This window comes from Aspergillus lucknowensis (genome assembly GCF_044049455.1).
Source record: "Aspergillus lucknowensis strain CBS 449.75 chromosome Unknown BJX67scaffold_7, whole genome shotgun sequence".
In the NCBI taxonomy this organism is placed as follows: domain Eukaryota; kingdom Fungi; phylum Ascomycota; class Eurotiomycetes; order Eurotiales; family Aspergillaceae; genus Aspergillus; species Aspergillus lucknowensis.
In genome coordinates, this window is record NW_027263551.1 from 259,584 (window position 1) to 279,698 (window position 20,115).

The following is a 20,115-nucleotide window of genomic DNA, read 5'->3' on the forward strand; positions in this document are numbered from 1 at the left end:
GAGAGAAGCTGCGGAGAATACGGTTTGGAGAGTTGCAGCCGTGCTATCGCCCGAAACAATAATGAGAGTGAAGAGAAAGTGGTGCTCTCCCTCTTCCGTTGATATTGCGGATTGGCCCAGAATGTCGCGCGGCCTTGCCAGCAGGTTCCACTCTGTCATGGGCTGTCCGAAAGGGGCTAGACAGTCTTGGCTGTCGGAAGAACTGTTGTTGCGGAGATTATTTCCTTTCTGGAATAGTTCGGATGAGCTCCATTTGCTTGCTCCTTCCGAGAGGAAAGACAACTGAGTGCGGGTTGGAAGCTGGGTCTGGTCTTATAAGCTCTGGCAATCCATCATGTTCTATGACCTGAACGTGCCGTATAGCCCCGGTGACCCTGAGATCTCCCCGACTCTCAGCTTCCTTGCTGAACGTACGTAACTTACTGATTTTCTTCTTGCACCGGGGGCACAAGACCCTGCGCCCACTTTCAGGTTCAAAATGGGCACATGGAAGGCTAACCTGACTTCTAGTGGGCTACACAACGATCGCCCTTTCGCAGGCTATCATTGGGAAACTTCCTCCAAACCCTACTCCTCCGCCACCTCCCAGTAATGTCCCAAAAGGCCTTACAGTGCTCACGCGCCTCAATCTGCCCCTCTCCGATCCCGCCCAAAACCAACGACTTACCACTATCGCTCAAGCTTACGACTTGGTTGCCTTGCGTCCGACCAACGAGAAAGCGCTATTAAATGCGTGCACTAATGCGGAATGCGACATCATTTCGCTGGATTTGTCAGTCAGACTCCCGTATCACTTCAAGTTTAATATGCTTTCTGCCGCCATCGCACGGGGTATACGGTTTGAAATATGCTACGGGCCGGGAGTCACAGGGAGCGGACTAGAGGCGCGCCGGAATCTAATCGGAAATGCAATGGCCTTGATTCGCGCAACTCGGGGCCGTGGACTCATCGTATCGAGCGAGGCGAGGAGGGCGTTGGTTGTGCGGGCCCCGTTCGACATAATTAATCTAGCGTGTGTGTGGGGTTTATCGCAGGAGCTTGGTAAAGAAGCAATCAGTGCGGAGTCGAGGAAGGTGGTTGCTCTCGCCCGTTTGAAGCGGACTAGCTGGCGCGGGATTATTGATGTTGTTGATGGCGGACAAATCCCAACTCCAAAAGCAGACACAGCTATCCCTACGGGAAAGGATGCTGGGTCTAGATCATTGACTGACATCAATGGTGAGAATTTGAAAAGGAAGGCGTCTCCTGGTCTCGAAGCAAGCACGGTGGAAGTCGAGAAGCCTCTTTCCAAACGCGAAATGAAACGCCGTGCAAAGAAAGCCCGTTTAGAGGCGGCTTTGGGGGGGACAGATGCGTCCCCAGCGTGACAACCGCCAGCATACTATCTTCTCACACACCACCCGCCAGCTGAGAACGGGCTTGGTTGTACCCACCGATTCCCTAAGTATCGCGGAACCGCTTGCTCCTGCTTTATCGCTGCTCAAGCACGGCCACTTGCTTCGTCCCGAAACCTCAGCGGCATTCTTCTCCGGGTTTCCCAAGTCAACAAGGGCTGGTCCTTTGAGCACAGGTGCAAGCTAGTCGCAAAAAAGCTAGGGAACCCCTGGCTGGAAATCACGAGCTAGCTATCCATGCGACAATACCGCTGTGTCGCCAGGACAGGCCATTTCACGCGCAAATATGCACCGACTGCGTAGTTCCCCGTGACAGAGCTTATCAGAGGCCGTCAGGGCTACCAGATCCTTCTATGCTACTAGGGGCGGATGATTCAATATCATCCCTTGACAGTCGCATTTGCATCCACACGAGCAGAGCTTGGATGATCTTTCTTCCATGGTCTTCCCTCGCATAGTCCTCCTCGCTCTCTACCAAGAGATTGAAATTACGTTTCGGATATCAGCTGTAGACACGAAACACGGAAAGAAATTGAATGAACAACATGTCTTAATTCTCGAGCCTGTGAGAGAAAATAAACCACGAAGTCCTCGCCACTAAGGTTGAGAAGGGCGAGCGACCCAGGTCGTGCGAGTGATACACTTCTGTGTCTATGTGATTTTATAGCGGACAACGATTCAAAGACCCTATTCCTGACGAGTGCAGTGGACTTTGGTAAATGCATGTACACTCAAATAGAACTTGAACACGCTCGGTATTAGATTCATACCCCGTTCGAACTGGACCGAGTCTGATGCAATTCTGGCTTGATCGGTCTCAACCTTTTCGACCATAACTCATCAACGGAATCCAAGACGCCAATATAGGAGGATACTAGAAGAGCAGGAAAATAGATGGCTTGAATCGTGAAGATGAGAGTTAGGTAGCTGATCCCCAGGGTTGTAGAGAAAGAGGAGTGGATGAAGGGTAAGCAGAGACGACACGGCGGCAAGGCTACGAAACGAAGTACAGTCCACGTCGATAATGAGAAGGGTATAATTGTAACAACAATATGATAGAGAATAATAACCGGAGACAAAGAATACCGTGCTATCGGTTCTCAATTTCAACGAGGACCTTCAACTCACCGTCCAACCAGTCCACCTTTTCGGCGGCAAGTAAAGCAAGGGTCCAGTCGCTGTCATTGTCGATAGCGATGAGACCATCTGGTAGCCAAACTTGGATTTTCCACCTAGCGGTGGCTTCCCAGGCACCGGTGGGAACATCTAAGTTGGGGTCTGAAGGGATACCAGGAAGGTCATCGGCATATTTGCGGCAGAGGTGTTGCCTCGCAGTGGCAATATCGGGACACTGGCTCGCAGGGAGTTCAAAAGGCGGTACAGCTCGCTTGCCGTTTTGCAGGATGTTAACCTGTAGGTGGAGGGGTGATGGAGTTATAGAGTCGTTGGGAGCCACAGAATGGGGGAATGTTAATGGCGGCAGGGGCAGAGTTTGGGACATCGGTGTATGGTCGTGAGCGCCTTGTCTCGCAGCGAGGCCATCTCGGATAACTCGCGAAACGTCACGAGTTATGCTACTCGCACTGCAGAAGAAATTGAGTAAGCGATTTGCTCTTGCATGTAGCAGCCCCATCCAAACTTACAATTCATGTCTCGCAGGGCGCCCTGCACTTCCACCAATGCGCCAACGCAAATCGGTCGCGCTGTCCGAATTCAGGATACGGCAGACATTGTCATGCTCGCAGTCATCGGTACAGTTGTAATCCCCTTCGTGAACAACTTGGTAATGGCTATCAACTGCCGCCACGAGGCCACGCCAATCGCCGAGCTGTAAGCCTGAGAGCGCCCACAGGTTGTCAAGTTCGTAATTCTGGTTATACATATCATACGACTTGGAAATGGCATTCCAGTCCGCGTTATAGCCCTCTAAGAGCAGGTTAGTAAGGCCCAGGTCCGTGACCTGCACAGCCGACCCAGTCTGAGACGGCGGAGGTGGAGGAGGTGGAGGAGGTGCTGGTAATTGAAGCTGAGATGAGGTATATCCACCGGGAATATGATGCTGTGTCTGCATCTGAAGGTGCTCCTCGGCTGGGAATCTCTGGGGGCTTTCACCGGGAAATTCTTGGATGCTATCCTCCGTTTTCCGCCTCCTCCGTGCCTCAACGCCACCCTTTCTAGTTTCCACAGCATATTGGCGCTGGCGCTCGTTCGTAACCATGCGCCTGAGCAACGGGATAACAAGCGAGATAATCTTTTGTGTGTCTCTTGGCCAGACGTACGTTCGAGGCGGCATACCCTCGTTTACCACATGTTCTCCAAAGAAACGCGGTCCGTTTCCCTCGACTTCGAGGAAATGGCGCACACAGTTCCATAATCGCAATTTAACCATCTCCGTATCTCCTTTCCCACGCTGGCCCACGCAATCACGACGTTCAGGGTGCCTATCATCAAGCATGTATGCTTTAGCCGCGGCCTGTAGGTGCAGAAAGTTCTCCGGGGATAGTTCGAGAGACGCGAACATTTTCGACATAGGAGGTCGAGTGTACTTTTTGTTGGTTGAAGTTTGACGGAAAAGCGCCGCAGCGGAATGGAGACCGACAGCACGAGCCTCCGCTAGGGATTGTGGCGGAGTGCTACGAATCTCCAACCCTTCACCCCCGTAGGGGCTAGCATTGTTGCCGCCATGATGCTCAAGCGACTGGCTCTGGTGTTGTGCGAGGCCCGCAGTCACCGCTGCCAGCGCCGGATCAAGAGCGTCCTCGTTCCTTTTTCTCTTCTTCGTACCCGATCGAGCCAGCCCTGAGGACTGACTATGACCGTTCCCAGATGCTGACCCGGGCCCTCGGTACTGTCGGCTTCCAGCCATTCCCGTATAGGATCCCTCCCCAAAGCCATCGTCGTCTAACTGGATCTCAGGAGCGTAGCCGTCGAGGTGGTGTTGGTTCCCCGCTGCACCAGCAGCCGCAGCAACCGCCGCCGCCGCTGCCCACTCGGAAACATCTTGGCCCGCCGCTGCAGTGGCAGCTTCCACAAGCCCCGCAAGCTGATTCTCACTTGGCGCATACCCACTGGTCGCAACATGGGTATCCTGACCAACACCGGAGGTGGATTCTGGTTGGTTGCCAGCGAATTCGCCCGCCGAAGTGGATGATGGGTGTTGGTGACTTTGTTGAGCTGCGGAGGCCATGGCGATCGCGATCCGGGGCAGGCTGTTATTTGGTGCTTCCTCATTCAAAGACTATAGAGAGACAAAGCAGAATGCGCCATTCAGAAGCTCCGGTAGACAGCTGTGCTGAGAATGGATGAGATGCCGAACTGTGTTCAGACGAATAAGCCCGGGGGGTGGCAAGTGGCACGTCCTCGCCCGCGAGTCGCGCGCTTCAAAGGGCTGAAGAAAGAGGGTGCCGCGTGGTCGCTCGAAAAAACCTAGCCGAAGCTGGAGAGTATAGAGCTTCCAACTGGATGGAGCCTGGAAGTTGTGCTTAGTCGATCAATCAGATAGCTCGATGAGGCTGTTTGTGTCGTTTGGAGGATGGACAGACAATGCAAACTTTTCGACTTCGACTTGAAGCTCGTCAGGCTTGCGCTGATGGGGAAAGTCGGTCCGAAATGCACGTGAACTTCATTCCTCAGGCACCAAGCAGACAGTTAGCAGGAGTGGACTAAGGGAAAAAAAAAGAGTTAGGAAATGATGATGATTGTAGATTTCAACTTTAATATCATTATTCCACTTCAACTATCCAATTGGGGCCAGCCAAGTGATAGGCCAGCTGCAAGAGATTCCCGCGTTTCCAATCACCGTCAAATACGTCATAACAGACAAGTTCAGATCTTGATATCAAGGACGCCGAATGCAGCACATGCTCAAATATACATAATATACCAAACACAAGAAACTCGTCGCTTCACATCACCTATATCCCACTTCCAGGGCTCGACGTTCTGGGTCCTCTCCACGAAGAGTAGCATTGAGGAAGAGCTCCTCCTTCAGCTGCACCTTCTGTGCAATCAGATTCTCAAGCTCAGTATCCCGGCCAGGTTCTGGTATAGTGAGGTGGCTTTTCTCTCCCAAGGTACCGCGGCGTCGAGCAGCTTCAATCACATGTGCACGGCTACGCCATCTCTTGAGTTCGTCCTCTAGACTCTCGCGTTCCGAGTCCAGGTTGCGGTATGCAAAATACTCCTCCTCGCTGCCGAAGCAAATCCCATAGCCGTCACAGAAACACACATGCTCTTTGGGGCATACCACGTTCTGGCCAGTAAAGACCACATGCCAAAGGTATTCCCAGATGCGGCCGGAGATGTAGTCGCTCAGCTCCGTGCGAAGAACCCAGTCTCGGTAAAAGACAAAGCGCGATCGAGGAATGGATTGAACACGCTCGCGCGAGACAGCGAACTGGGCGCAGCACGGCTGTGCTAGTACATCTGGAATTGGGTCATCCGGGAAGATCTCCCCCCAGGATCTAGCGAGCATGATTTCCTCTTGTTTGGATTCGTCTTCCTCCAGAGTGCCGGGGTGCAGCCAATCGGGGCAGCCCGGACCCCAGCCGCAACGCAAATTCATATACCCCTCCCTAATTACTCGCTCAGGCCGCAGGCGTTGCAGGATCTCAGCTGCATTTCCGTCAAGAAGGTCGTCATTATGCCACGCAAATTGGTGTGAGTGCATAAACGCGATTATTTCCGGTAGTTCGTCGTAATGCTCAATAATGTAGCTCAGATAAACCATGACCTCGTGTCCTTTATTTTTCGGAGGGTGCAACGGCGCAGAGGGATCGTTGACAATGTATATGGCTGTCTCCCATCCTGGAATCTCTAACTCCATCCAAGAGGTATCCTCGTAATTGGTTCGCGGCACGACCAGTACCTTCGTGTATTCGTATGAATCCGGCCGCGGAATTCCAGCGACATAATGAGGGCGGGGAGCGTACGGCTCCCTTTGGAACGCACTGACGTTCAAATATCCTGAAGCATTCGGATACGCCGGGTTTACCATCTCACCTAACCCAACAACTTGCGACATATGCTCCCATTGTCTAGAGAGACTGAACAGGCCGTATAGGACGAAAAGAAAGAAGCCGAGGCCGATAAGAGGGACAAAGCGCCGTGTCGACGCCATGGGTGATACGACCAAACTTGAAGGAGTGAAGGATACGCGATGCGCTGCAGAGGAATCATCGTCAGTCAATCAGAATCAGCAGATACTAATTTTCGGTCCCTGAGATCCAAAGCTTTCCGAAGGCTTGTAAGATCGACGGGATAAGCAACGGTGGCCTGGATTTTTCTCTCCCAAACCCAGCTTGCGACGAGAACCAACTTACAGACAACTTAAACCAAGCGAATGACATGCATCAAAATCGCCAGTCGGGCCCGGTTGTCAAGCCCTCGGATTTAAAGACAAGAGCATATGCAGTTGCAATTTTCTCAAGGCTCGGTCAAGGAAAAGAGATCCGCATCAAAGAATCACCAACCAGAAGATTGTCAAGTGGTGACGCAACAAGTCTGCAACGGTCGGCAACGGAGAGGCTAGCGGAGGCGGTGTTGCGGACCTGCGACGAAAATAGAATACAGGTGAGAGTGACGATGAGAGGAGAGGAAGCCGAAGCTTGGAGTTTTGGAGAGGATGCAAAAGTCAGGAAAGATTCTTGTGAACACGGTTCGCCCCAGTTGATCTTCGTTCGGCAAGTTGGCTGAAACACGGCTGAGGCACCGTCGGCGAGCACCTGGCTTCAGCGAGTCCGTCCCCAAGCCAGACATGATCGTCATGAACTCATGGCCATGTCATGATTGGAGCTTCGGGCAGACGATCCCCCTGATACCCATCTTCTCCAAGCTGAATCCACCAATCGGCAGAGAGGTGGAAACACGAGCGTTACAGTGAAGAAGGCTCGAAGCAGGGACTACGTAAGCCAACCTTGGAAAATGATTGGTGGTGCTGCCACATATTTTCTTGCACACCCTTCCTCGCCCAGCATGGTTGAAAAAACATCTGTCTCTCAAGAATCCCGATAATTTCTCGCTTGTGGTATATTTTGGTTCGTGCAGGTATGTATGTACAGTCAAGAATCCAACAAAGACCTGGGGCCTCCAAGAAGCAGAGAATAAGAAGAACGATGAAGAACCCATGCAAGGAAAAGAACTCTTATCTCATGAACCATGGTATGATCCCTGTTCGCTAAAACGCCATTCAAAGGGAGCATCCCAACAGGCCGGCAATGTGGGTGAAGAGATGGGCCGTCCAACATTCAAGACTTGAGGGAAGACAAGAGAGCAGACCAAATTATAATGCCAAGGTCATGTGTCATCGTCTACTCCATCCTCAACCGTCGCCATTCGAGCCTTCCCTTTCGACGGTGAATGCTGAACATCGGTTGCGGACCCTCCTTCCCGAATACTCTGGGCCTCAGCTTGTTCACCACTTGAAGGAGTTGAGGTCTTTGCTGTTTCAGTTTCCGCGCTTAAATCCGTCCAGTGTTGAGAAATTGGCTCAGCGTTAGCATCAGATGTGAGCGAGCCGGGTCCAGGTTGCCAATTTGGTAGTCCTGGAGGTTGCGAGGTGGATAACACCGCACCGTCATTTCTACTGCTTGGTCCTTCGCTGGTGGTGGCGGTCGGTAATTGGGAACTGAGAGTATTCTCGGAAATAGGGGTCGTGGACACAGCTTCTGACCCTGGCGGACTTATGGTTGCGCTGAGCGATCCATCTAGTCCCGGGCGTGCAGAGTGGAGGGGGATCAGGGTCCAGCCTTGGGGGAGTGTCAAGCCTTCGGGCAGACGGGAGTCGCCCGCCACCATGGACGGTGCGCCTGGATCAGAAACGAACTGGTGGCGTGCGGAAGTGGGTGACGAGGAGGTCGTGGGGAGAGAAGGGGGTTGCGAAACGTTTTGGGAATTGGTTGGTTGTAGCTGCAAGGTACGGAGCCGTTGAAGCTCTATCTGGAGCAGCCTAACCAAATTCAATTGATCTGCCGTAAGTCGAAGGCTGTTGATCTCGTTTACGATCTGTTGCTCCATTTGTGATATCTGGCTTTGCATGTTCGGCACAATAGAGGTGGGTGCCGCCGTCGCTTGAACTGCGGTGGGTGTTGGCGGTTGCGGTGCGGGCCGTCCGAAGCCAAAGCCGAAGCCAATCTGCCTCGCTCCAGCAGGATTAGGATTGTTACCCTGTGGCCAACGTGCATCGCCCTGGTGTATTTGTTGGTGCAAATTATTTAAGAGATCTCCTCTTCCGGCACCAAACCCGATCCTGAATGGGCCAAACTGGTATATCCGGGCTCTTGGAGCACCGTCGGCAGGACCGTTCCTAAATGGCTGATTTCCTTGTGCCATATTCTGCGGCTGACCCGCACCGCCGTTCCCTTGTTCTGGGTTGATCCCAGCGGCCCCTTGGGTTCGGGGAGGGGCGATGACCGGTCGTCGGCAAGTGGGACAATTCTGCTGCCTTTCTAGCCAGCTTCTAAGGCAAGAGAAGTGCAGGATGTGGCCGCAAGGTAGTTTCTTAGGGCGTAGTCTCTCGGAGACCCGAGCCGCGGGCCTTTCTCCAGGTTGTTGTTGCCAGTGTGCCATCTCTTCCCGGCAGATTATGCATACCTCCTCCCTTGCGACCTCCTCGGCAGTAGCATCAGGATACCTTTCATTCATGTCACGCGTTGCGTTGCGGTATCGAACAAAGTCCATGATCCGACGGCCAAATGAGCGGATGGTAACTACCACATCGCGAAGAATATGGATAGGCAGCCCATAGAAAGTGAAAAGAATCGCAAAGAAAGTCAGATATACGGTCAGCTTGAGAAAGTCGGTGAGAAGATCCAGATAGAAAACCCAGCGTCCTTTATCTTCCCAGCCAGGGATGTCGAGTTCCATCTCATTGATTTCATTCTCGTTCGGTAAATCAGGGAGTGCAGTCTGACCTCCAGGCACGGCCTGCTCAGCTTCAGCTTGCTCGCGAGCAGCTCTAATCTCTTGACGGCGCTCTTCGACTCGCATCTTCATCTGCTGCCGGTTGACATAGATCTCAACTAGTGATATCGAATACCTGGCAGCCGTCGAAGTTGAGAGGATGGTCAGGACGGCGAATTCGAAACCGAACATCACCATCATGTCTGGGCGCGCTTGTTCGAGAACAGTTTCGATGCAGTATTTCAGCATGAACGTGTTGAACAGGACGGACAACAATAAAGAGATTGCCAGTCTGGAATGAAATAGGACGGGATTTACGGGTGGCTGCTGCTCAAGAAACTCCACACGACCCTCTCCAATCCAACCCCAGACCTTCCCGACCAACAGAGACACGAACATGACCAGGAACCATGCGCCCAGCTCTCCCCGGAATATTGTCATGGCCAGACATGTTTCCGTTACGGCAAACCACGCCTTTTCGTATAGTTGCTCGGTTTCGATCGGTCGGAGGGGTCCGTAAAGGAGACGCTGAAGCCAGAAGAGTAGAAAGCCAACAGCCAAAAGGCATACATTGGTCAGAATCTTGGAAAACGGTGGCACGGTCAGCGAGCAAAGAAACAGAAACGGACGGAGAGCTTTACCATGAGATTTGCACTACTCTGTGAAAGATACACGCAGGCAGAATAGAAATTTGCCCTCTGATGAAGCGCTTTCAGGAAAACACCCGTTGCCAGAGCCACTGAGGCCTGGAGAGAAGGTCAGCGTTCGAGTCCAGCGGAGCCTTGGGTGCTCGGCAGGCCATACCCCAGCATAGGCAGCGAATCTCATGATCGCAGAGGAGTGGGCTAAAGCCCAAAATCATTGACAAAGTCAAGATGTGGAATGCTTTAATCACGTCAAAGCAAGCATTGACAGGGTCCACGGGTGTGGAAGCTCTCGAATAAAAAGAAAAAGGAAGGCGAGCGAATCGCGTGGACAGATACAATCGAAGGTGGTTTCTCCACGTTCTGGACAGCTATGCCGGAGCACCAGCGCGTCTTACGTCAGCGGGGCATCGATGTCCGGCCTTCCTCTCTGTTGAACTCGAGGCGCGACAGAATATTATTCTTCCCCTTCGTCATCTGCTCTCGATGGGGTGGATTCTCGCACTAACTTCCTCCTCAGCTTCCCTCCTCAAATCGACTTCCCCCATTCAATTGCCGATCTGCCGACTCCTTCGTACGGTCACATGATCCACCATCAACAATTGTCAGACAACATCTCTCCCGTAACGACAAGCGAAACATGTGTTCTTGGGCCGCTTTTCTTGTACGAATATACTTGCCGGATGTCCTGATTGACACGCCTATTCGTAGTCTGAGCCAGTGATGGCGTCTCAACGCTCGATGTTTACCGCCAGCCGCATACAAACGCTGACATATCTGCTGGGCGTCTGTCCTTTCTCAATTACGTTTCTGGTCTTTGTTAATTCATCTATCTCATTTGTGGTTACTGACATGATTGGCCTTCATGATGGGGAGGGTGATGCGGTCGGTACCCTCGGGTTCGCTGATGAGCTGCTTGCTCTAGCGGCATGCCCAGTATGGGGTGTCCTCTCAGACCAGATTGGTGTCCGCCAGGTATGGGCTAGATTCACCCGGTCGGATTACTGGCAAGTGTGATAACATTTATTGATATTAGGTGTGCACAGCCGGCTACACCATTATTGCTCTGGCGTTAGTTCTATTTGTTCAAGCAAGAAATGTCTACCCTCAGCTTCTCCTCGGTAGGCTACTGTTTAGCCTAGGAGGCGCGGCGGTGTCAACGATGGTCACAGCCGTCCTGCCAGTAGTGACCGGAAACGGGCCCAGGTCTGTTGAAAGAGTTCATTTGGGGTCAACGGCCAACGCACCCTCATCGAGGTTGGCAGGGTTTGTTGGAATGTGCGCAGGATGCGGTGCTCTTGTCTCTCTAGTCGTCCTCCTCCCTCTCCCAGCACACTTCCAACAACGGGGATTTTCGCCTCCTGAAGCCATCCAGTATAGTTACTACACGGCCGCTTTAGTGGCTCTTCTTGTCAGTGCTTGTTGTTTCATTGGTCTCCGAGACTTGCCCGGAGAGGATGGCAAGACATGGACCTCGCTATGGACGGCTTCGCAACCAGACATCCAAACTAGTATCGCCCGCAAACACTCGTATCCAACGTTAATTAAGGTCCGAATGCCGTATTTGTACCGTTTTGGCTCCGCAATCGCGCTAGGATTTCACAATGGTGATATTCTGATCGGTTATCTTGGGGGATTTGTTGCGCGAGCCTCTTCCGTTGGGATTTCCTTGTTTATCCCCCTTTTTGTGAATAACTACTATCGCAGGTCAGGACTTTGCGATGGACAGCCTACGGAAGGGACCAACCCAGGGGACATCAAGCGGTCTTGTCCCAAGGCTTATATTCTCGCTTCCATCCTGACTGGTGTGTCTCAGCTCATAGCGCTAATCGCAGCTCCAGCCTTCGGGTTCTTGTCGGAGAAGTCCCAACGGTATCATGTACCACTTCTTGTGGCTTGTGTCGCCGGTGTTGTGGGTTATTTGATGCTTGCGCTATTGCCCAGCCCCGATTTCAACGGCGAAAGAGGGAACCCAGGTATCTTTATAGTGATGGCATTGGTCGGGATCAGCCAGATTGGTGCGATTGTCTGTAGTCTGTCGGTGTTGAGCAACGGTATCCTGAGTCTGCCGATCCCAGCTGAGACGGACTCTGGTCCGGACAACGAACGTATCTCAACCACCGCCCAAGAATCGGAGCAGCAGCCATTGCTCGGTACACCTGCGGGCAGGAAGCAGGAACGGCCAGCAGACCTGAAGGGATCTATTGCCGGTGTTTATTCTCTGTTTGGAGGAGCAGGCATCTTGTTGCTCACCAAGCTTGGGGGACTACTATTCGACGCGCTCTCTTCCAGTGCCCCCTTCTATATCATGGCTGGCTTCAACAGTGTGCTGGTGGTTGTTGGCGTCATTAGCGCGTTGGTCATCCACTTGAGAAGCTGAGAGCGAGTCAGTAGGGCCTTTGACTGTCAGTTCGTCGCTTTGATTGTGAAACTGGCAACTGTGAAGGGGTCTTGAGGCTGATGGGTTCGTTTCTTCGGTCATCATTTCCGTATCAAATCAAGATGATATTTCGGCTTGCGAGTATTTCCATAATGATGCTTGGACTGAAGGCCCTTCCCGGCGTTGAAGCCCCATTTGGCACACACCACTGCGGCCTCTCTGAATCTCGATCCAGGCTGAGGATTCGGCCCGCGAATAATTTCCCCCTCCAACTTCGAAAGGTTCAACGGACCCCAAACGGAGACCTTTTCGGGCATCCTTGTCGCTGTTGCATCCCCGAACCACAGCCAATCGGTTGATTCACCCACCCCAGCTCTGCAGGCTCCACGACTTCTCTCTTATATAGTTCTCACTTTCCCCAAGCCAAAGTCCCCCTTTCCTCCGGTGCTCCTCAAATTCCGTGCGCACACTGTTCCTTTTTTCTGTCACTCCTTTCTATCACTCTTTTCAATCTCTGAGCACGGGCTCCCACGTTCATTTCATCGATATTTTCTGGGAGGGCCTCGCTTCTATTCCATCCCTCGTTCAACTGGTTGCGACAAGTGATCAACATGCGCCCGCAAATCATCCGCTCCGTTACTCTCCTTGGCTGTTCCTCGTTCGCGGTGGCCAATGACATCGTCTCTCTCATCCTTCCAAACGTTGATCAACAAGATCTCGTTGGCGAAGTTGTCGGCAGCGTATGTTTCCCAATCTCCCCCATTGTCCTGGAATCATGTCGCGTTCGGCACCCGCATCTAACATTCTCCTCTCTTAGGATGGGCCAACGACAACCTACGTTATCCAATGTCCCCGGGGCGCTGACTCTGTCGACTGTGGTGTTCCCTCCAACGGTTTCACTGTTACTGCAGGCCCCAGCACATTCGTTTTCGACTACACCTTCGAAGACTAGTAAGCATCAGCCACGTCCTTCATGCCCGGACTCCAGCTAACCCTCTGCCCTCTGCAAGCTCGCTCCGGGAGAGCTGCTCCCACCGCGACACGACCTGGTTCTCGTGCGTCGTGACAAACACCCAATCCGGGTTCTCGAGCGTCATGACCAGCGCTGAATCACTTGAGATTCCCTACCAGGCCGTCACCATCACTGCAACGGAAATAGGTGCACGCCCAGGCTCATCTGCCACTACGACTGCCACCAGCGCCACCACAACCTCATCTGAAACCGAATCCTCTGACTCCAATTCTGACCCTGATTCCCCAACCACGAACTCCGCCCAGCCCTCCGACTCTGCAACCCCGACCGACTCCGAGGCTGAGGCCGAGACCACCTCGTCCGATAACGCGGCCATCGCTCAGGTGACTGGGTCGGCCGCCCAGTGGCTCCTTAGTGGTGCAGGTATGGCGTTGGCCCTTGCGATTGCTTAAACATCGGAACCGTCGCCTACGTCTCGTGCCCACAACAGATTGACCATCTTCAATACCGGTATTCCGAATGGTCATGCGTGCTTACCATCTTGTATCTGGATATATCACTCTGTTATCCGTTCACCACCATTAATAATATGTTGTCGTAGACCTGCACCTGTAGAGATGTCATGAATCGTTACACTAATGCATAGTCAGTCCGATGCGTCCTTTACATCGGCTAGCTGTCTGTTCTGCAACTATCTGGATTTAATCCAAGTACAGAAACTGGTGCCTTGAGAATCAATTCGATTTAGTAGTATGACCGAGACCAACAACTCCGTCATGCTCCTTGCTCCAGATGTACTGTTCTTCTTGAATGCCCCAGCCTCCTTTTTAGCTCATCCGGTTCTTGATCATGCCCTACTCCACCGGCGGCAGGAGCAGAGCAAACGGAAGTTCGCCTGCCAGCTACGGTGCGCAAGTATAGGCTAATGAGGTTGCACTGTTTACGGCACTTGCTTATCGGCGCGCATACTAATTCAATCCTTAACTTGTTCTCAAACATATCGTCGTTAAGAGCTGCGGCTACATGTCTAATTGGTGATGATAATGCTTAATGCTTCGTCCCCGTAGCCCGTGAGAAAATATTCCCAATCGTACTTCTTTTGCCGCCTACTCTCTCCTCGGGCCTTGGTCGCCTTTCATCGCCGAGTGGCCGTACCTCCAGTCCAGCACGGACAATATTCGTGCGTAGGAGTCGGATATGCGCTTCTTCGATATAATTCTCTAGACTCTCGAGGGCCGCTTCCTGGACTTCGATGCGTTTATCACCCTGGCTCGATACTATGACGTGTTTCTCAAGATCTATCCGTGAGTCTAACGTGCCATTTTGGATCAGTTCGATCAGTTCCTGGACAAAAGCTGAATTTGAGTCCGGGCTGGGTTGGTCTGTGCGGTTTCCGAGAACGAAAATCTTTGACATTGACTCAAGGGAGACCCGGTTGAACGGAACCAGATACTGTTGAATGGATTTTGTGCGAATCCGAGTGTACAGGGTTTCAACATGGCGCTGAAGGTGGATATCAAGGAGATAGTCCGCCCGGTATGCGTCGAGAATTTCAAGGCACGGCCTGAATTTGGAATTGCAGAAGAACGAGATAGCACGGCGAATATGAGGCTCGAGCTCTAGGAAATTGCGGAAGGAGTTGTTGTCTAAGACGCGGCGCTGGAGTTCATTTCGATCCATGGAAGCTAGGGCACATAGGCCACCGTAGACAGCGACGTCGTTCGACGAGAGAATGTCGTTGTACGAGTCTCCCAAGCTTGGTTCCGTCGCTAGGAAGCTGTTCGCTGCGTCGAGATAAGACCCGGAGTGAAGCTGTGATAGGCCTAGTGCAGCAGAAATCTTCGGTTGGTTTTTAGACTGCTCTTCTTGTTTTGTCTGGAGGCTCCGTAGCCGCTGCACATTAGATTGTACGCTTAGCCATTCACCACGTTCGATCGCCACGCTTATAATCTTGAATAGCATGGAGGCAACGTGGCTTGGTGTTGTACAGAAATCTCGCATGCGCGAATAAGCCTTGGATGCTGCTGTCAGGTCACCAGTGCGGTGGTAATGCTGCCCGAGATCTTCGTTTCCCATCTGCCCCAATACATTGTTAGACACCCAGGATACAACGTTGACTTTGAACGCAGAGCAGTCACTCATACCCGTATACTCTCTTTAATCAGATTATTCTTATACCCCCTCAACTCATGTTCTAGTCGATCCGTTTCGGCTCTGACGACTCTCTGTAACCGTTCAACCCACTCTCTATCGAGGACGGCTTCGATCTCATTCGGGGCATTCTCTGCAAGTGCTTGAACGGCACGCTCGTATCGAGAAACATCCTTCCCGGACTTTGCCTCTGCGATTGCAGCTTTAAGAGCTTCAACAGAAAGGTGCGTGGAGCAGGTCCCGATCAGAAACAAACGGTTGAACTTAGTCCGGCCTAAAGCAAAAGAACGTCAGAAACAACCATATTTTTTGCGAGTGAACAAAGGCTTAGATCTCACCGGAGTAGTTTGCAATATATGAATCCAGTTCAAACTTGGGAGTATCTGCCTTATATTAGCACGTTACAGTCCATAGAACCCGCTTTCCACTTCCATCACAAACATACCGTCGACTCTCACAAATGGTCCAACTGAAGCAGCCACGTTCCCATTGGATGCTTCCTGGCCTGCACTCCCAGGTCCAGTAGCCTGCGCCCCATAGGGAGTGAAGTTACCTTCAGCAACATCCGGTGGCATTAACTCCATTGCGTAAGATGTAGGATAGGGTGGTTTTCGATAGTGGTGACTATAACTTTCTACCGGGATAATCAATTCCCAGTTTCGGTAGCACTCCGCGAAAGAGAGCTTCGAAAGGACTCGAGGCCGTCCAAAATGGACAACAAAATCCCCTAATCAATAAGTCACTCTAATGCGGGGGAACATAGAAGCCTGAGATTTTAGTCGAGGGAATTTGCCCGCTTTCTTTTTAAAGTCCGTGTGCAGTTAGAATCACTTATTCAGGCTCAGATTGCTTGCTCAGAGTAATGAAGCGCCTGGAAACGAAGGAGACATGAGAGATGGTATCTCAAGACATCTCGTTCCCTCTCTGGTTATTGACATGGATGCCTCGTAACTGCGTTCCCTCACCGCCTCCACCACCGCCCTCGTATCAGTGCCTCCTGTACCTCCGCAGCGAAGCCGTTTGTGTCTGGGCGTCACCTCGAAACAATCAATGCCCTCTGGCATACTGTCATTGCTCTCGGGTAAACTGGACTCAGAAATATTAATTTTGAAATGTTCTATCTCCACCCTTGCGAGTTTATTGCTTCACAGTTCCAGCCAGGCTTTTTCAAGATCTAGAAGCTGAAAAGGGTTCTTGTCGAAGCCACTGCATCAAACGCACAGACGAGAGAATTATGATAAATCACAGATTGCCTTGAATGGGGACAGAATAGCAATTCAAATATTGTCCATAAATGCGCTAAGACACCTGAGCATTGGGAATTGATTAAAGAAGAGTGGCGAATCCTGCAAAGAACCCTCCTAGAACAACGAAGAGGCCATAGACCAGAGTAAGATCGGTCAACGGTCGGACCGCTGCGTCATCGTCATCAGGGAGACCAGTAAAGGGTGGAAGTGAAGATGTTGTGGAAGCGGCTGTGTTGGTTGCAGTTGTTCCACCGGTCGAGGTAGTGTTCGCGAGCTTTGGATTTTGAGCTCCGCAGGGATTAGCAGTGCGGCATTGATCTTGGCAGCTTGCGTCGGTTTGAGGGCAGGCGTCAACACATCGGTTGTTCTGTTCGGTGCAAAGATAGTAGGGAATAGTCTGGGAGTATTCGGAGGCGTTGGGCGATTGGCCGTTGTCACAAACACAGCGATACGAAAGGGATTCCTGTTCGCAATTGAGCACAGTCAGAAGAAGCGGGTCCACGACCACGGTCCCCATTCCCACTTACAGGGTCGCAGTCGTTAGATGTCGGAGTTTCAGATGCACCAGGGAGCTGGAGACATATAAGAGGACAGGCCGAGGTCTGCGAGGTACACCACTGATCTGTTGAGGATAACAGGGTTAAATCAGAATCAACGAGCCGGAGATAAGGGTAGTATGACCTCGAGTGCCCTCAGCAATATCCTGTGCATCGATCGAGTAAGTACTCTGGCATTGCACAAGGCCAGCCACGGAGGCGATGGCGATTAGGCAGGGGAACAAGACCATCTTGACGGATTTGGAATAGCGACCGGAAGAGTGAACGAACGACAGAAGACAGTCAGGGTCTTCAAAAGTATCTCTTCCTGGAACAGGGAAAAGAGGAGAAAGAAAGTCCCAGGTAGGAAGAGATAAAACGAATGGATCCTGGGTAAATAGCCGAGAGTGAGAACAAGACTCCGTGAGAAGTTGAGACTGAATGAAAGGGAAAGAAATGGTCTTTGTCCTGGAGACCCTGACTATGTCCTCTTCTTATTGGAAATTACCCTTGTCTTACCCCGTGTTACTCGACTATCGACGGAGGATTGAGCTTCTGTGGCGACGCTATCAACAATTTAGCTTTGGATGCTTCGTCCCAGCCTGCCGAGATCTGGCAAACCCCAGCGCTTTCAGGTTCACTGATCTTGGATGTTACAAAAAACTCCGAACCCCATTGCCTCTGCATGTCCTATTTGTCTTTTACCATCTCCGAGAACTGACTCATGCTGGTCGACCCCTTGTGCTTGACTCAGGAGACGGAAATGTTCGGCAAAAGAAAACATGTCGATCCAGTTTCGTTTCATCCAGACAAGGAGCTCCCTTTCTTGCGAGCAGCCAGCCTCTCCGTCCACAACACAACCTGGCAAGATGAGCAAGCATGCAGTGGATTTGACCCCTGAAGCAGCCTTCCGCACTTTGTGAGACACCCCTCTGACTCAGTTGGAGACAATATCCCGTCAGCCATTGCTTTGCCTCTCTTCCCGATGCAGTTTGAATCGAATCGTGAGTGCTGCATGGCCATGTTATCCAACTGCGCATCTATCGATGGATGGCTCTGCGTTCTCTTGAGTCAACCGATGCGGTTCCACAAGATACTCACATGGCGACGGAATGTCTGAGAAAGTTGGCAGTTTGAAATCAAGAGCCTTCACAGATTTTGATTAGGCTCTGCATGTCTCATTCAACGCGGGCCCCGATTGGACACTTAGAGGCTTGGCTTTTTCGAGGACCCAAGCTCAGTCTTTTTTCTGGAACCAGTTTGACGAGCTTCCTTGAACGCTTTTGTGCACTTGGATGGCCTGGCCTCGTGACTCTTCTGGGTGGGGTTTTCATTCAACCATACATACCATCGTGCAGCAGGGTGGGAAAAGACTTTATTCTTTTGTCTGCATACCGAACCACGGAGGAGAGTTATTCATTGAGCTCTTTTGGCAGCGAGTGCCACCTCGCATTCTTGATCCGGGTAGGCGCCTTGGCGGTCAGGTTTCCCGTGATTCTCGCGCCCCCTTGGCCAGCTTTGGCTTCAATATACTTCGGTGCAACGCATAAATCGACGGCTGCTTTTGCCCCCCAAACCCCGCCTAAGGCTCTGTCTTAGATTATTCGAGAGTTATTGTCCACCACATTCAACTCCGCCACCGCCTCCTAACCCCAACTCAAGGGCAGTCGACCATCTGACCCGCAAACCTCTCGGCAACTGTTCGTCAACCATCCTTACTTTGCAGTGCCCACCACCTACCCCTCCTCTCATGCGGCATAAAGCTGACTTACTGTATTACCTGTCTCAGTAGAAACCGCACACCCTCCCTTACTCAGCTTTGCAATATCTAAATGGATGGAGCCAGCGAATGAGGAGACCGGCCGCTGGGTACCAGGGCCGCAGCCGCTCCCCGTTTCCCCCCCTCCACCGACTTTCTCCAGCGCCCCTGGCCGTGACACACCAGCCGCATCACATTCAACTGAGAGCTGCAGCAGCCCTACTCCAACCCTTCCGCAGTCCTCCGACTTGTCACCAAAGCAACGCCCTGTCTCAGGCATAGTGCCTCCGTATTGGAGTCATCACCGGAATGTGTCTCGCGTGTCCCAGGTTTCTACCGATGGCGGGCCAGCGATAACCCTCGAGGATCATACCGAGGATCCGAACTCGGAAACTACCCGTGGTCTATGGGCGAAGAGCGTTACGATTGATGATTATGTCGTTGTGCAAGGGAAAACTGGTATCGGCGCATATGTGGTTTGGAATTGCAGAATTCGGGCACTTGAGGTATGTTCCAGATGGCTCCACATTAAATGGCCGTGCATGAGGAAACTGACTTGTCTGATAGGGTGGCATCATCACAGTCCGCATGAGGTATACCTCCATGAAGTACAACTCTCATGGCCAGGCTAGACTCATCCGTGTTTCTCTAGGTACTCCGAGTTCGACGACCTACGCACAAAACTAGTCATCTCATTTCCGCACGCAAAGAACGCTCTACCCTCCCTCCCTCCGAAAAGTGTTCTCTGTAGGTCTTGTGCAGATTCCGCCTACTTCGTGACATACTCACAATCTTTTCAGTTAAATTCCGACCAAAGTTCCTCGAGTCGCGCAGGGTCGGACTCGAGTATTTCTTGAAGTCAGCATATCCCCGTTCCCCAGGCTGTTACACAGAACTGACATTGATCATCCAAGCTGTGTACTGTTGAACCCCGAATTTTCAAGTTCCCCGATTGTAAAAGACTTCTTATTTGGACGCATGTGCTAGCATTGCAGCACCGCAGCACATAATCACCCCTATATCACGATGTCACCCCCCAACGTAAACTAAAGGCAAGAAGTCCCAGACAGCCAGCCTCCCAACAAACTATTTGGTAAACTATCCCAAGGCCTATTCAAACATACTTTGCGAC

At 51.9% G+C, this 20,115-nt stretch overlaps 9 protein-coding genes across 9 annotated transcripts; 5 read left to right on the forward strand and 4 right to left on the reverse strand.

Moving 5' to 3' along the window:
• Window positions 1-260: 260 nt before the first annotated feature.
• Window positions 261-1,625, forward strand: BJX67DRAFT_302963 (ribonuclease P subunit p30 family protein). Its single transcript, XM_071027009.1, has 2 exons — window positions 261-410; window positions 511-1,625. Exons 1-2 carry the CDS (start codon window positions 335-337, stop codon window positions 1,365-1,367), a joined length of 933 nt encoding a protein of 310 aa, XP_070888992.1. The 5' UTR covers window positions 261-334; the 3' UTR covers window positions 1,368-1,625.
• An 859-nt stretch (window positions 1,626-2,484) lies between these two features.
• On the reverse strand, window positions 2,485-6,513 carry BJX67DRAFT_370434 (DUF3431 domain-containing protein; the record flags this gene model as incomplete). The annotated part of the gene is made up of 3 exons (XM_071030915.1): window positions 2,485-2,977; window positions 3,038-4,462; window positions 5,309-6,513. The coding sequence occupies 3 exons, from the start codon at window positions 6,511-6,513 to the stop codon at window positions 2,485-2,487; spliced, it is 3,123 nt and encodes a 1,040-aa protein (XP_070888993.1).
• Window positions 6,514-7,604: 1,091 nt separating this feature from the next.
• hrdA (E3 ubiquitin-protein ligase HRD1) lies at window positions 7,605-10,610 on the reverse strand. Its single transcript, XM_071027010.1, has 3 exons — window positions 10,098-10,610; window positions 9,935-10,039; window positions 7,605-9,875 (listed from the first exon to the last, which is right to left on the reverse strand). Exons 1-3 carry the CDS (start codon window positions 10,119-10,121, stop codon window positions 7,689-7,691), a joined length of 2,316 nt encoding a protein of 771 aa, XP_070888994.1. The 5' UTR covers window positions 10,122-10,610; the 3' UTR covers window positions 7,605-7,688.
• On the forward strand, window positions 10,392-12,623 carry BJX67DRAFT_303011 (putative MFS transporter). Its single transcript, XM_071027012.1, has 2 exons — window positions 10,392-10,912; window positions 10,974-12,623. Exons 1-2 carry the CDS (start codon window positions 10,661-10,663, stop codon window positions 12,315-12,317), a joined length of 1,596 nt encoding a protein of 531 aa, XP_070888995.1. The 5' UTR covers window positions 10,392-10,660; the 3' UTR covers window positions 12,318-12,623.
• On the forward strand, window positions 12,624-13,892 carry BJX67DRAFT_303004 (putative GPI anchored glycoprotein). Its single transcript, XM_071027011.1, has 3 exons — window positions 12,624-13,057; window positions 13,135-13,268; window positions 13,328-13,892. The coding sequence occupies exons 1-3, from the start codon at window positions 12,929-12,931 to the stop codon at window positions 13,740-13,742; spliced, it is 678 nt and encodes a 225-aa protein (XP_070888996.1). The 5' UTR covers window positions 12,624-12,928; the 3' UTR covers window positions 13,743-13,892.
• A 287-nt stretch (window positions 13,893-14,179) lies between these two features.
• On the reverse strand, window positions 14,180-16,352 carry BJX67DRAFT_346321 (COP9 signalosome complex subunit 1). Its single transcript, XM_071028414.1, has 4 exons — window positions 15,887-16,352; window positions 15,780-15,824; window positions 15,435-15,715; window positions 14,180-15,366 (listed from the first exon to the last, which is right to left on the reverse strand). Exons 1-4 carry the CDS (start codon window positions 16,023-16,025, stop codon window positions 14,338-14,340), a joined length of 1,494 nt encoding a protein of 497 aa, XP_070888997.1. The 5' UTR covers window positions 16,026-16,352; the 3' UTR covers window positions 14,180-14,337.
• Window positions 16,353-16,636: 284 nt separating this feature from the next.
• On the reverse strand, window positions 16,637-17,570 carry BJX67DRAFT_303116 (uncharacterized protein). Its single transcript, XM_071027016.1, has 3 exons — window positions 17,370-17,570; window positions 17,216-17,310; window positions 16,637-17,151 (listed from the first exon to the last, which is right to left on the reverse strand). The coding sequence occupies exons 1-3, from the start codon at window positions 17,473-17,475 to the stop codon at window positions 16,768-16,770; spliced, it is 585 nt and encodes a 194-aa protein (XP_070888998.1). The 5' UTR covers window positions 17,476-17,570; the 3' UTR covers window positions 16,637-16,767.
• Window positions 17,571-18,247: 677 nt separating this feature from the next.
• BJX67DRAFT_303114 (uncharacterized protein) lies at window positions 18,248-18,903 on the forward strand. The gene has a single exon (XM_071027015.1). It carries the CDS (start codon window positions 18,398-18,400, stop codon window positions 18,821-18,823), a length of 426 nt encoding a protein of 141 aa, XP_070888999.1. The 5' UTR covers window positions 18,248-18,397; the 3' UTR covers window positions 18,824-18,903.
• On the forward strand, window positions 18,874-20,061 carry BJX67DRAFT_303065 (uncharacterized protein). Its single transcript, XM_071027013.1, has 6 exons — window positions 18,874-18,924; window positions 19,014-19,489; window positions 19,551-19,576; window positions 19,636-19,730; window positions 19,784-19,841; window positions 19,898-20,061. Exons 2-6 carry the CDS (start codon window positions 19,061-19,063, stop codon window positions 19,968-19,970), a joined length of 681 nt encoding a protein of 226 aa, XP_070889000.1. The 5' UTR covers window positions 18,874-18,924; window positions 19,014-19,060; the 3' UTR covers window positions 19,971-20,061.
• Window positions 20,062-20,115: the final 54 nt, after the last annotated feature.

Coding starts and splice junctions, on each gene's coding strand:
- BJX67DRAFT_303004 (XM_071027011.1), top strand. CDS start 12,929: ATGCGCCCGCAAATCATCCGCTCCGTTACTCTCCTTGGCTGTTCCTCG. Junction 13,058..13,134: donor TTGGCGAAGTTGTCGGCAGC/GTATGTTTCCCA, acceptor CTCCTCTCTTAG/GATGGGCCAACGACAACCTA. Junction 13,269..13,327: donor GACTACACCTTCGAAGACTA/GTAAGCATCAGC, acceptor GCCCTCTGCAAG/CTCGCTCCGGGAGAGCTGCT.
- BJX67DRAFT_302963 (XM_071027009.1), top strand. CDS start 335: ATGTTCTATGACCTGAACGTGCCGTATAGCCCCGGTGACCCTGAGATC. Junction 411..510: donor TCTCAGCTTCCTTGCTGAAC/GTACGTAACTTA, acceptor CCTGACTTCTAG/TGGGCTACACAACGATCGCC.
- BJX67DRAFT_303011 (XM_071027012.1), top strand. CDS start 10,661: ATGGCGTCTCAACGCTCGATGTTTACCGCCAGCCGCATACAAACGCTG. Junction 10,913..10,973: donor ACCAGATTGGTGTCCGCCAG/GTATGGGCTAGA, acceptor TATTGATATTAG/GTGTGCACAGCCGGCTACAC.
- BJX67DRAFT_346321 (XM_071028414.1), bottom strand. CDS start 16,025: ATGGAGTTAATGCCACCGGATGTTGCTGAAGGTAACTTCACTCCCTAT. Junction 15,825..15,886: donor ACCATTTGTGAGAGTCGACG/GTATGTTTGTGA, acceptor AATATAAGGCAG/ATACTCCCAAGTTTGAACTG. Junction 15,367..15,434: donor TGATTAAAGAGAGTATACGG/GTATGAGTGACT, acceptor GTATTGGGGCAG/ATGGGAAACGAAGATCTCGG.
- BJX67DRAFT_303065 (XM_071027013.1), top strand. CDS start 19,061: ATGGAGCCAGCGAATGAGGAGACCGGCCGCTGGGTACCAGGGCCGCAG. Junction 19,577..19,635: donor ATCATCACAGTCCGCATGAG/GTATACCTCCAT, acceptor GTGTTTCTCTAG/GTACTCCGAGTTCGACGACC. Junction 19,842..19,897: donor GGACTCGAGTATTTCTTGAA/GTCAGCATATCC, acceptor TGATCATCCAAG/CTGTGTACTGTTGAACCCCG.
- BJX67DRAFT_303114 (XM_071027015.1), top strand. CDS start 18,398: ATGTCTCATTCAACGCGGGCCCCGATTGGACACTTAGAGGCTTGGCTT.
- BJX67DRAFT_303116 (XM_071027016.1), bottom strand. CDS start 17,475: ATGGTCTTGTTCCCCTGCCTAATCGCCATCGCCTCCGTGGCTGGCCTT. Junction 17,311..17,369: donor TATTGCTGAGGGCACTCGAG/GTCATACTACCC, acceptor TATCCTCAACAG/ATCAGTGGTGTACCTCGCAG. Junction 17,152..17,215: donor CATCTAACGACTGCGACCCT/GTAAGTGGGAAT, acceptor AATTGCGAACAG/GAATCCCTTTCGTATCGCTG.
- hrdA (XM_071027010.1), bottom strand. CDS start 10,121: ATGAGATTCGCTGCCTATGCTGGG. Junction 10,040..10,097: donor GATTCGCTGCCTATGCTGGG/GTATGGCCTGCC, acceptor CCTTCTCTCCAG/GCCTCAGTGGCTCTGGCAAC. Junction 9,876..9,934: donor AGAGTAGTGCAAATCTCATG/GTAAAGCTCTCC, acceptor CCGTTTTCCAAG/ATTCTGACCAATGTATGCCT.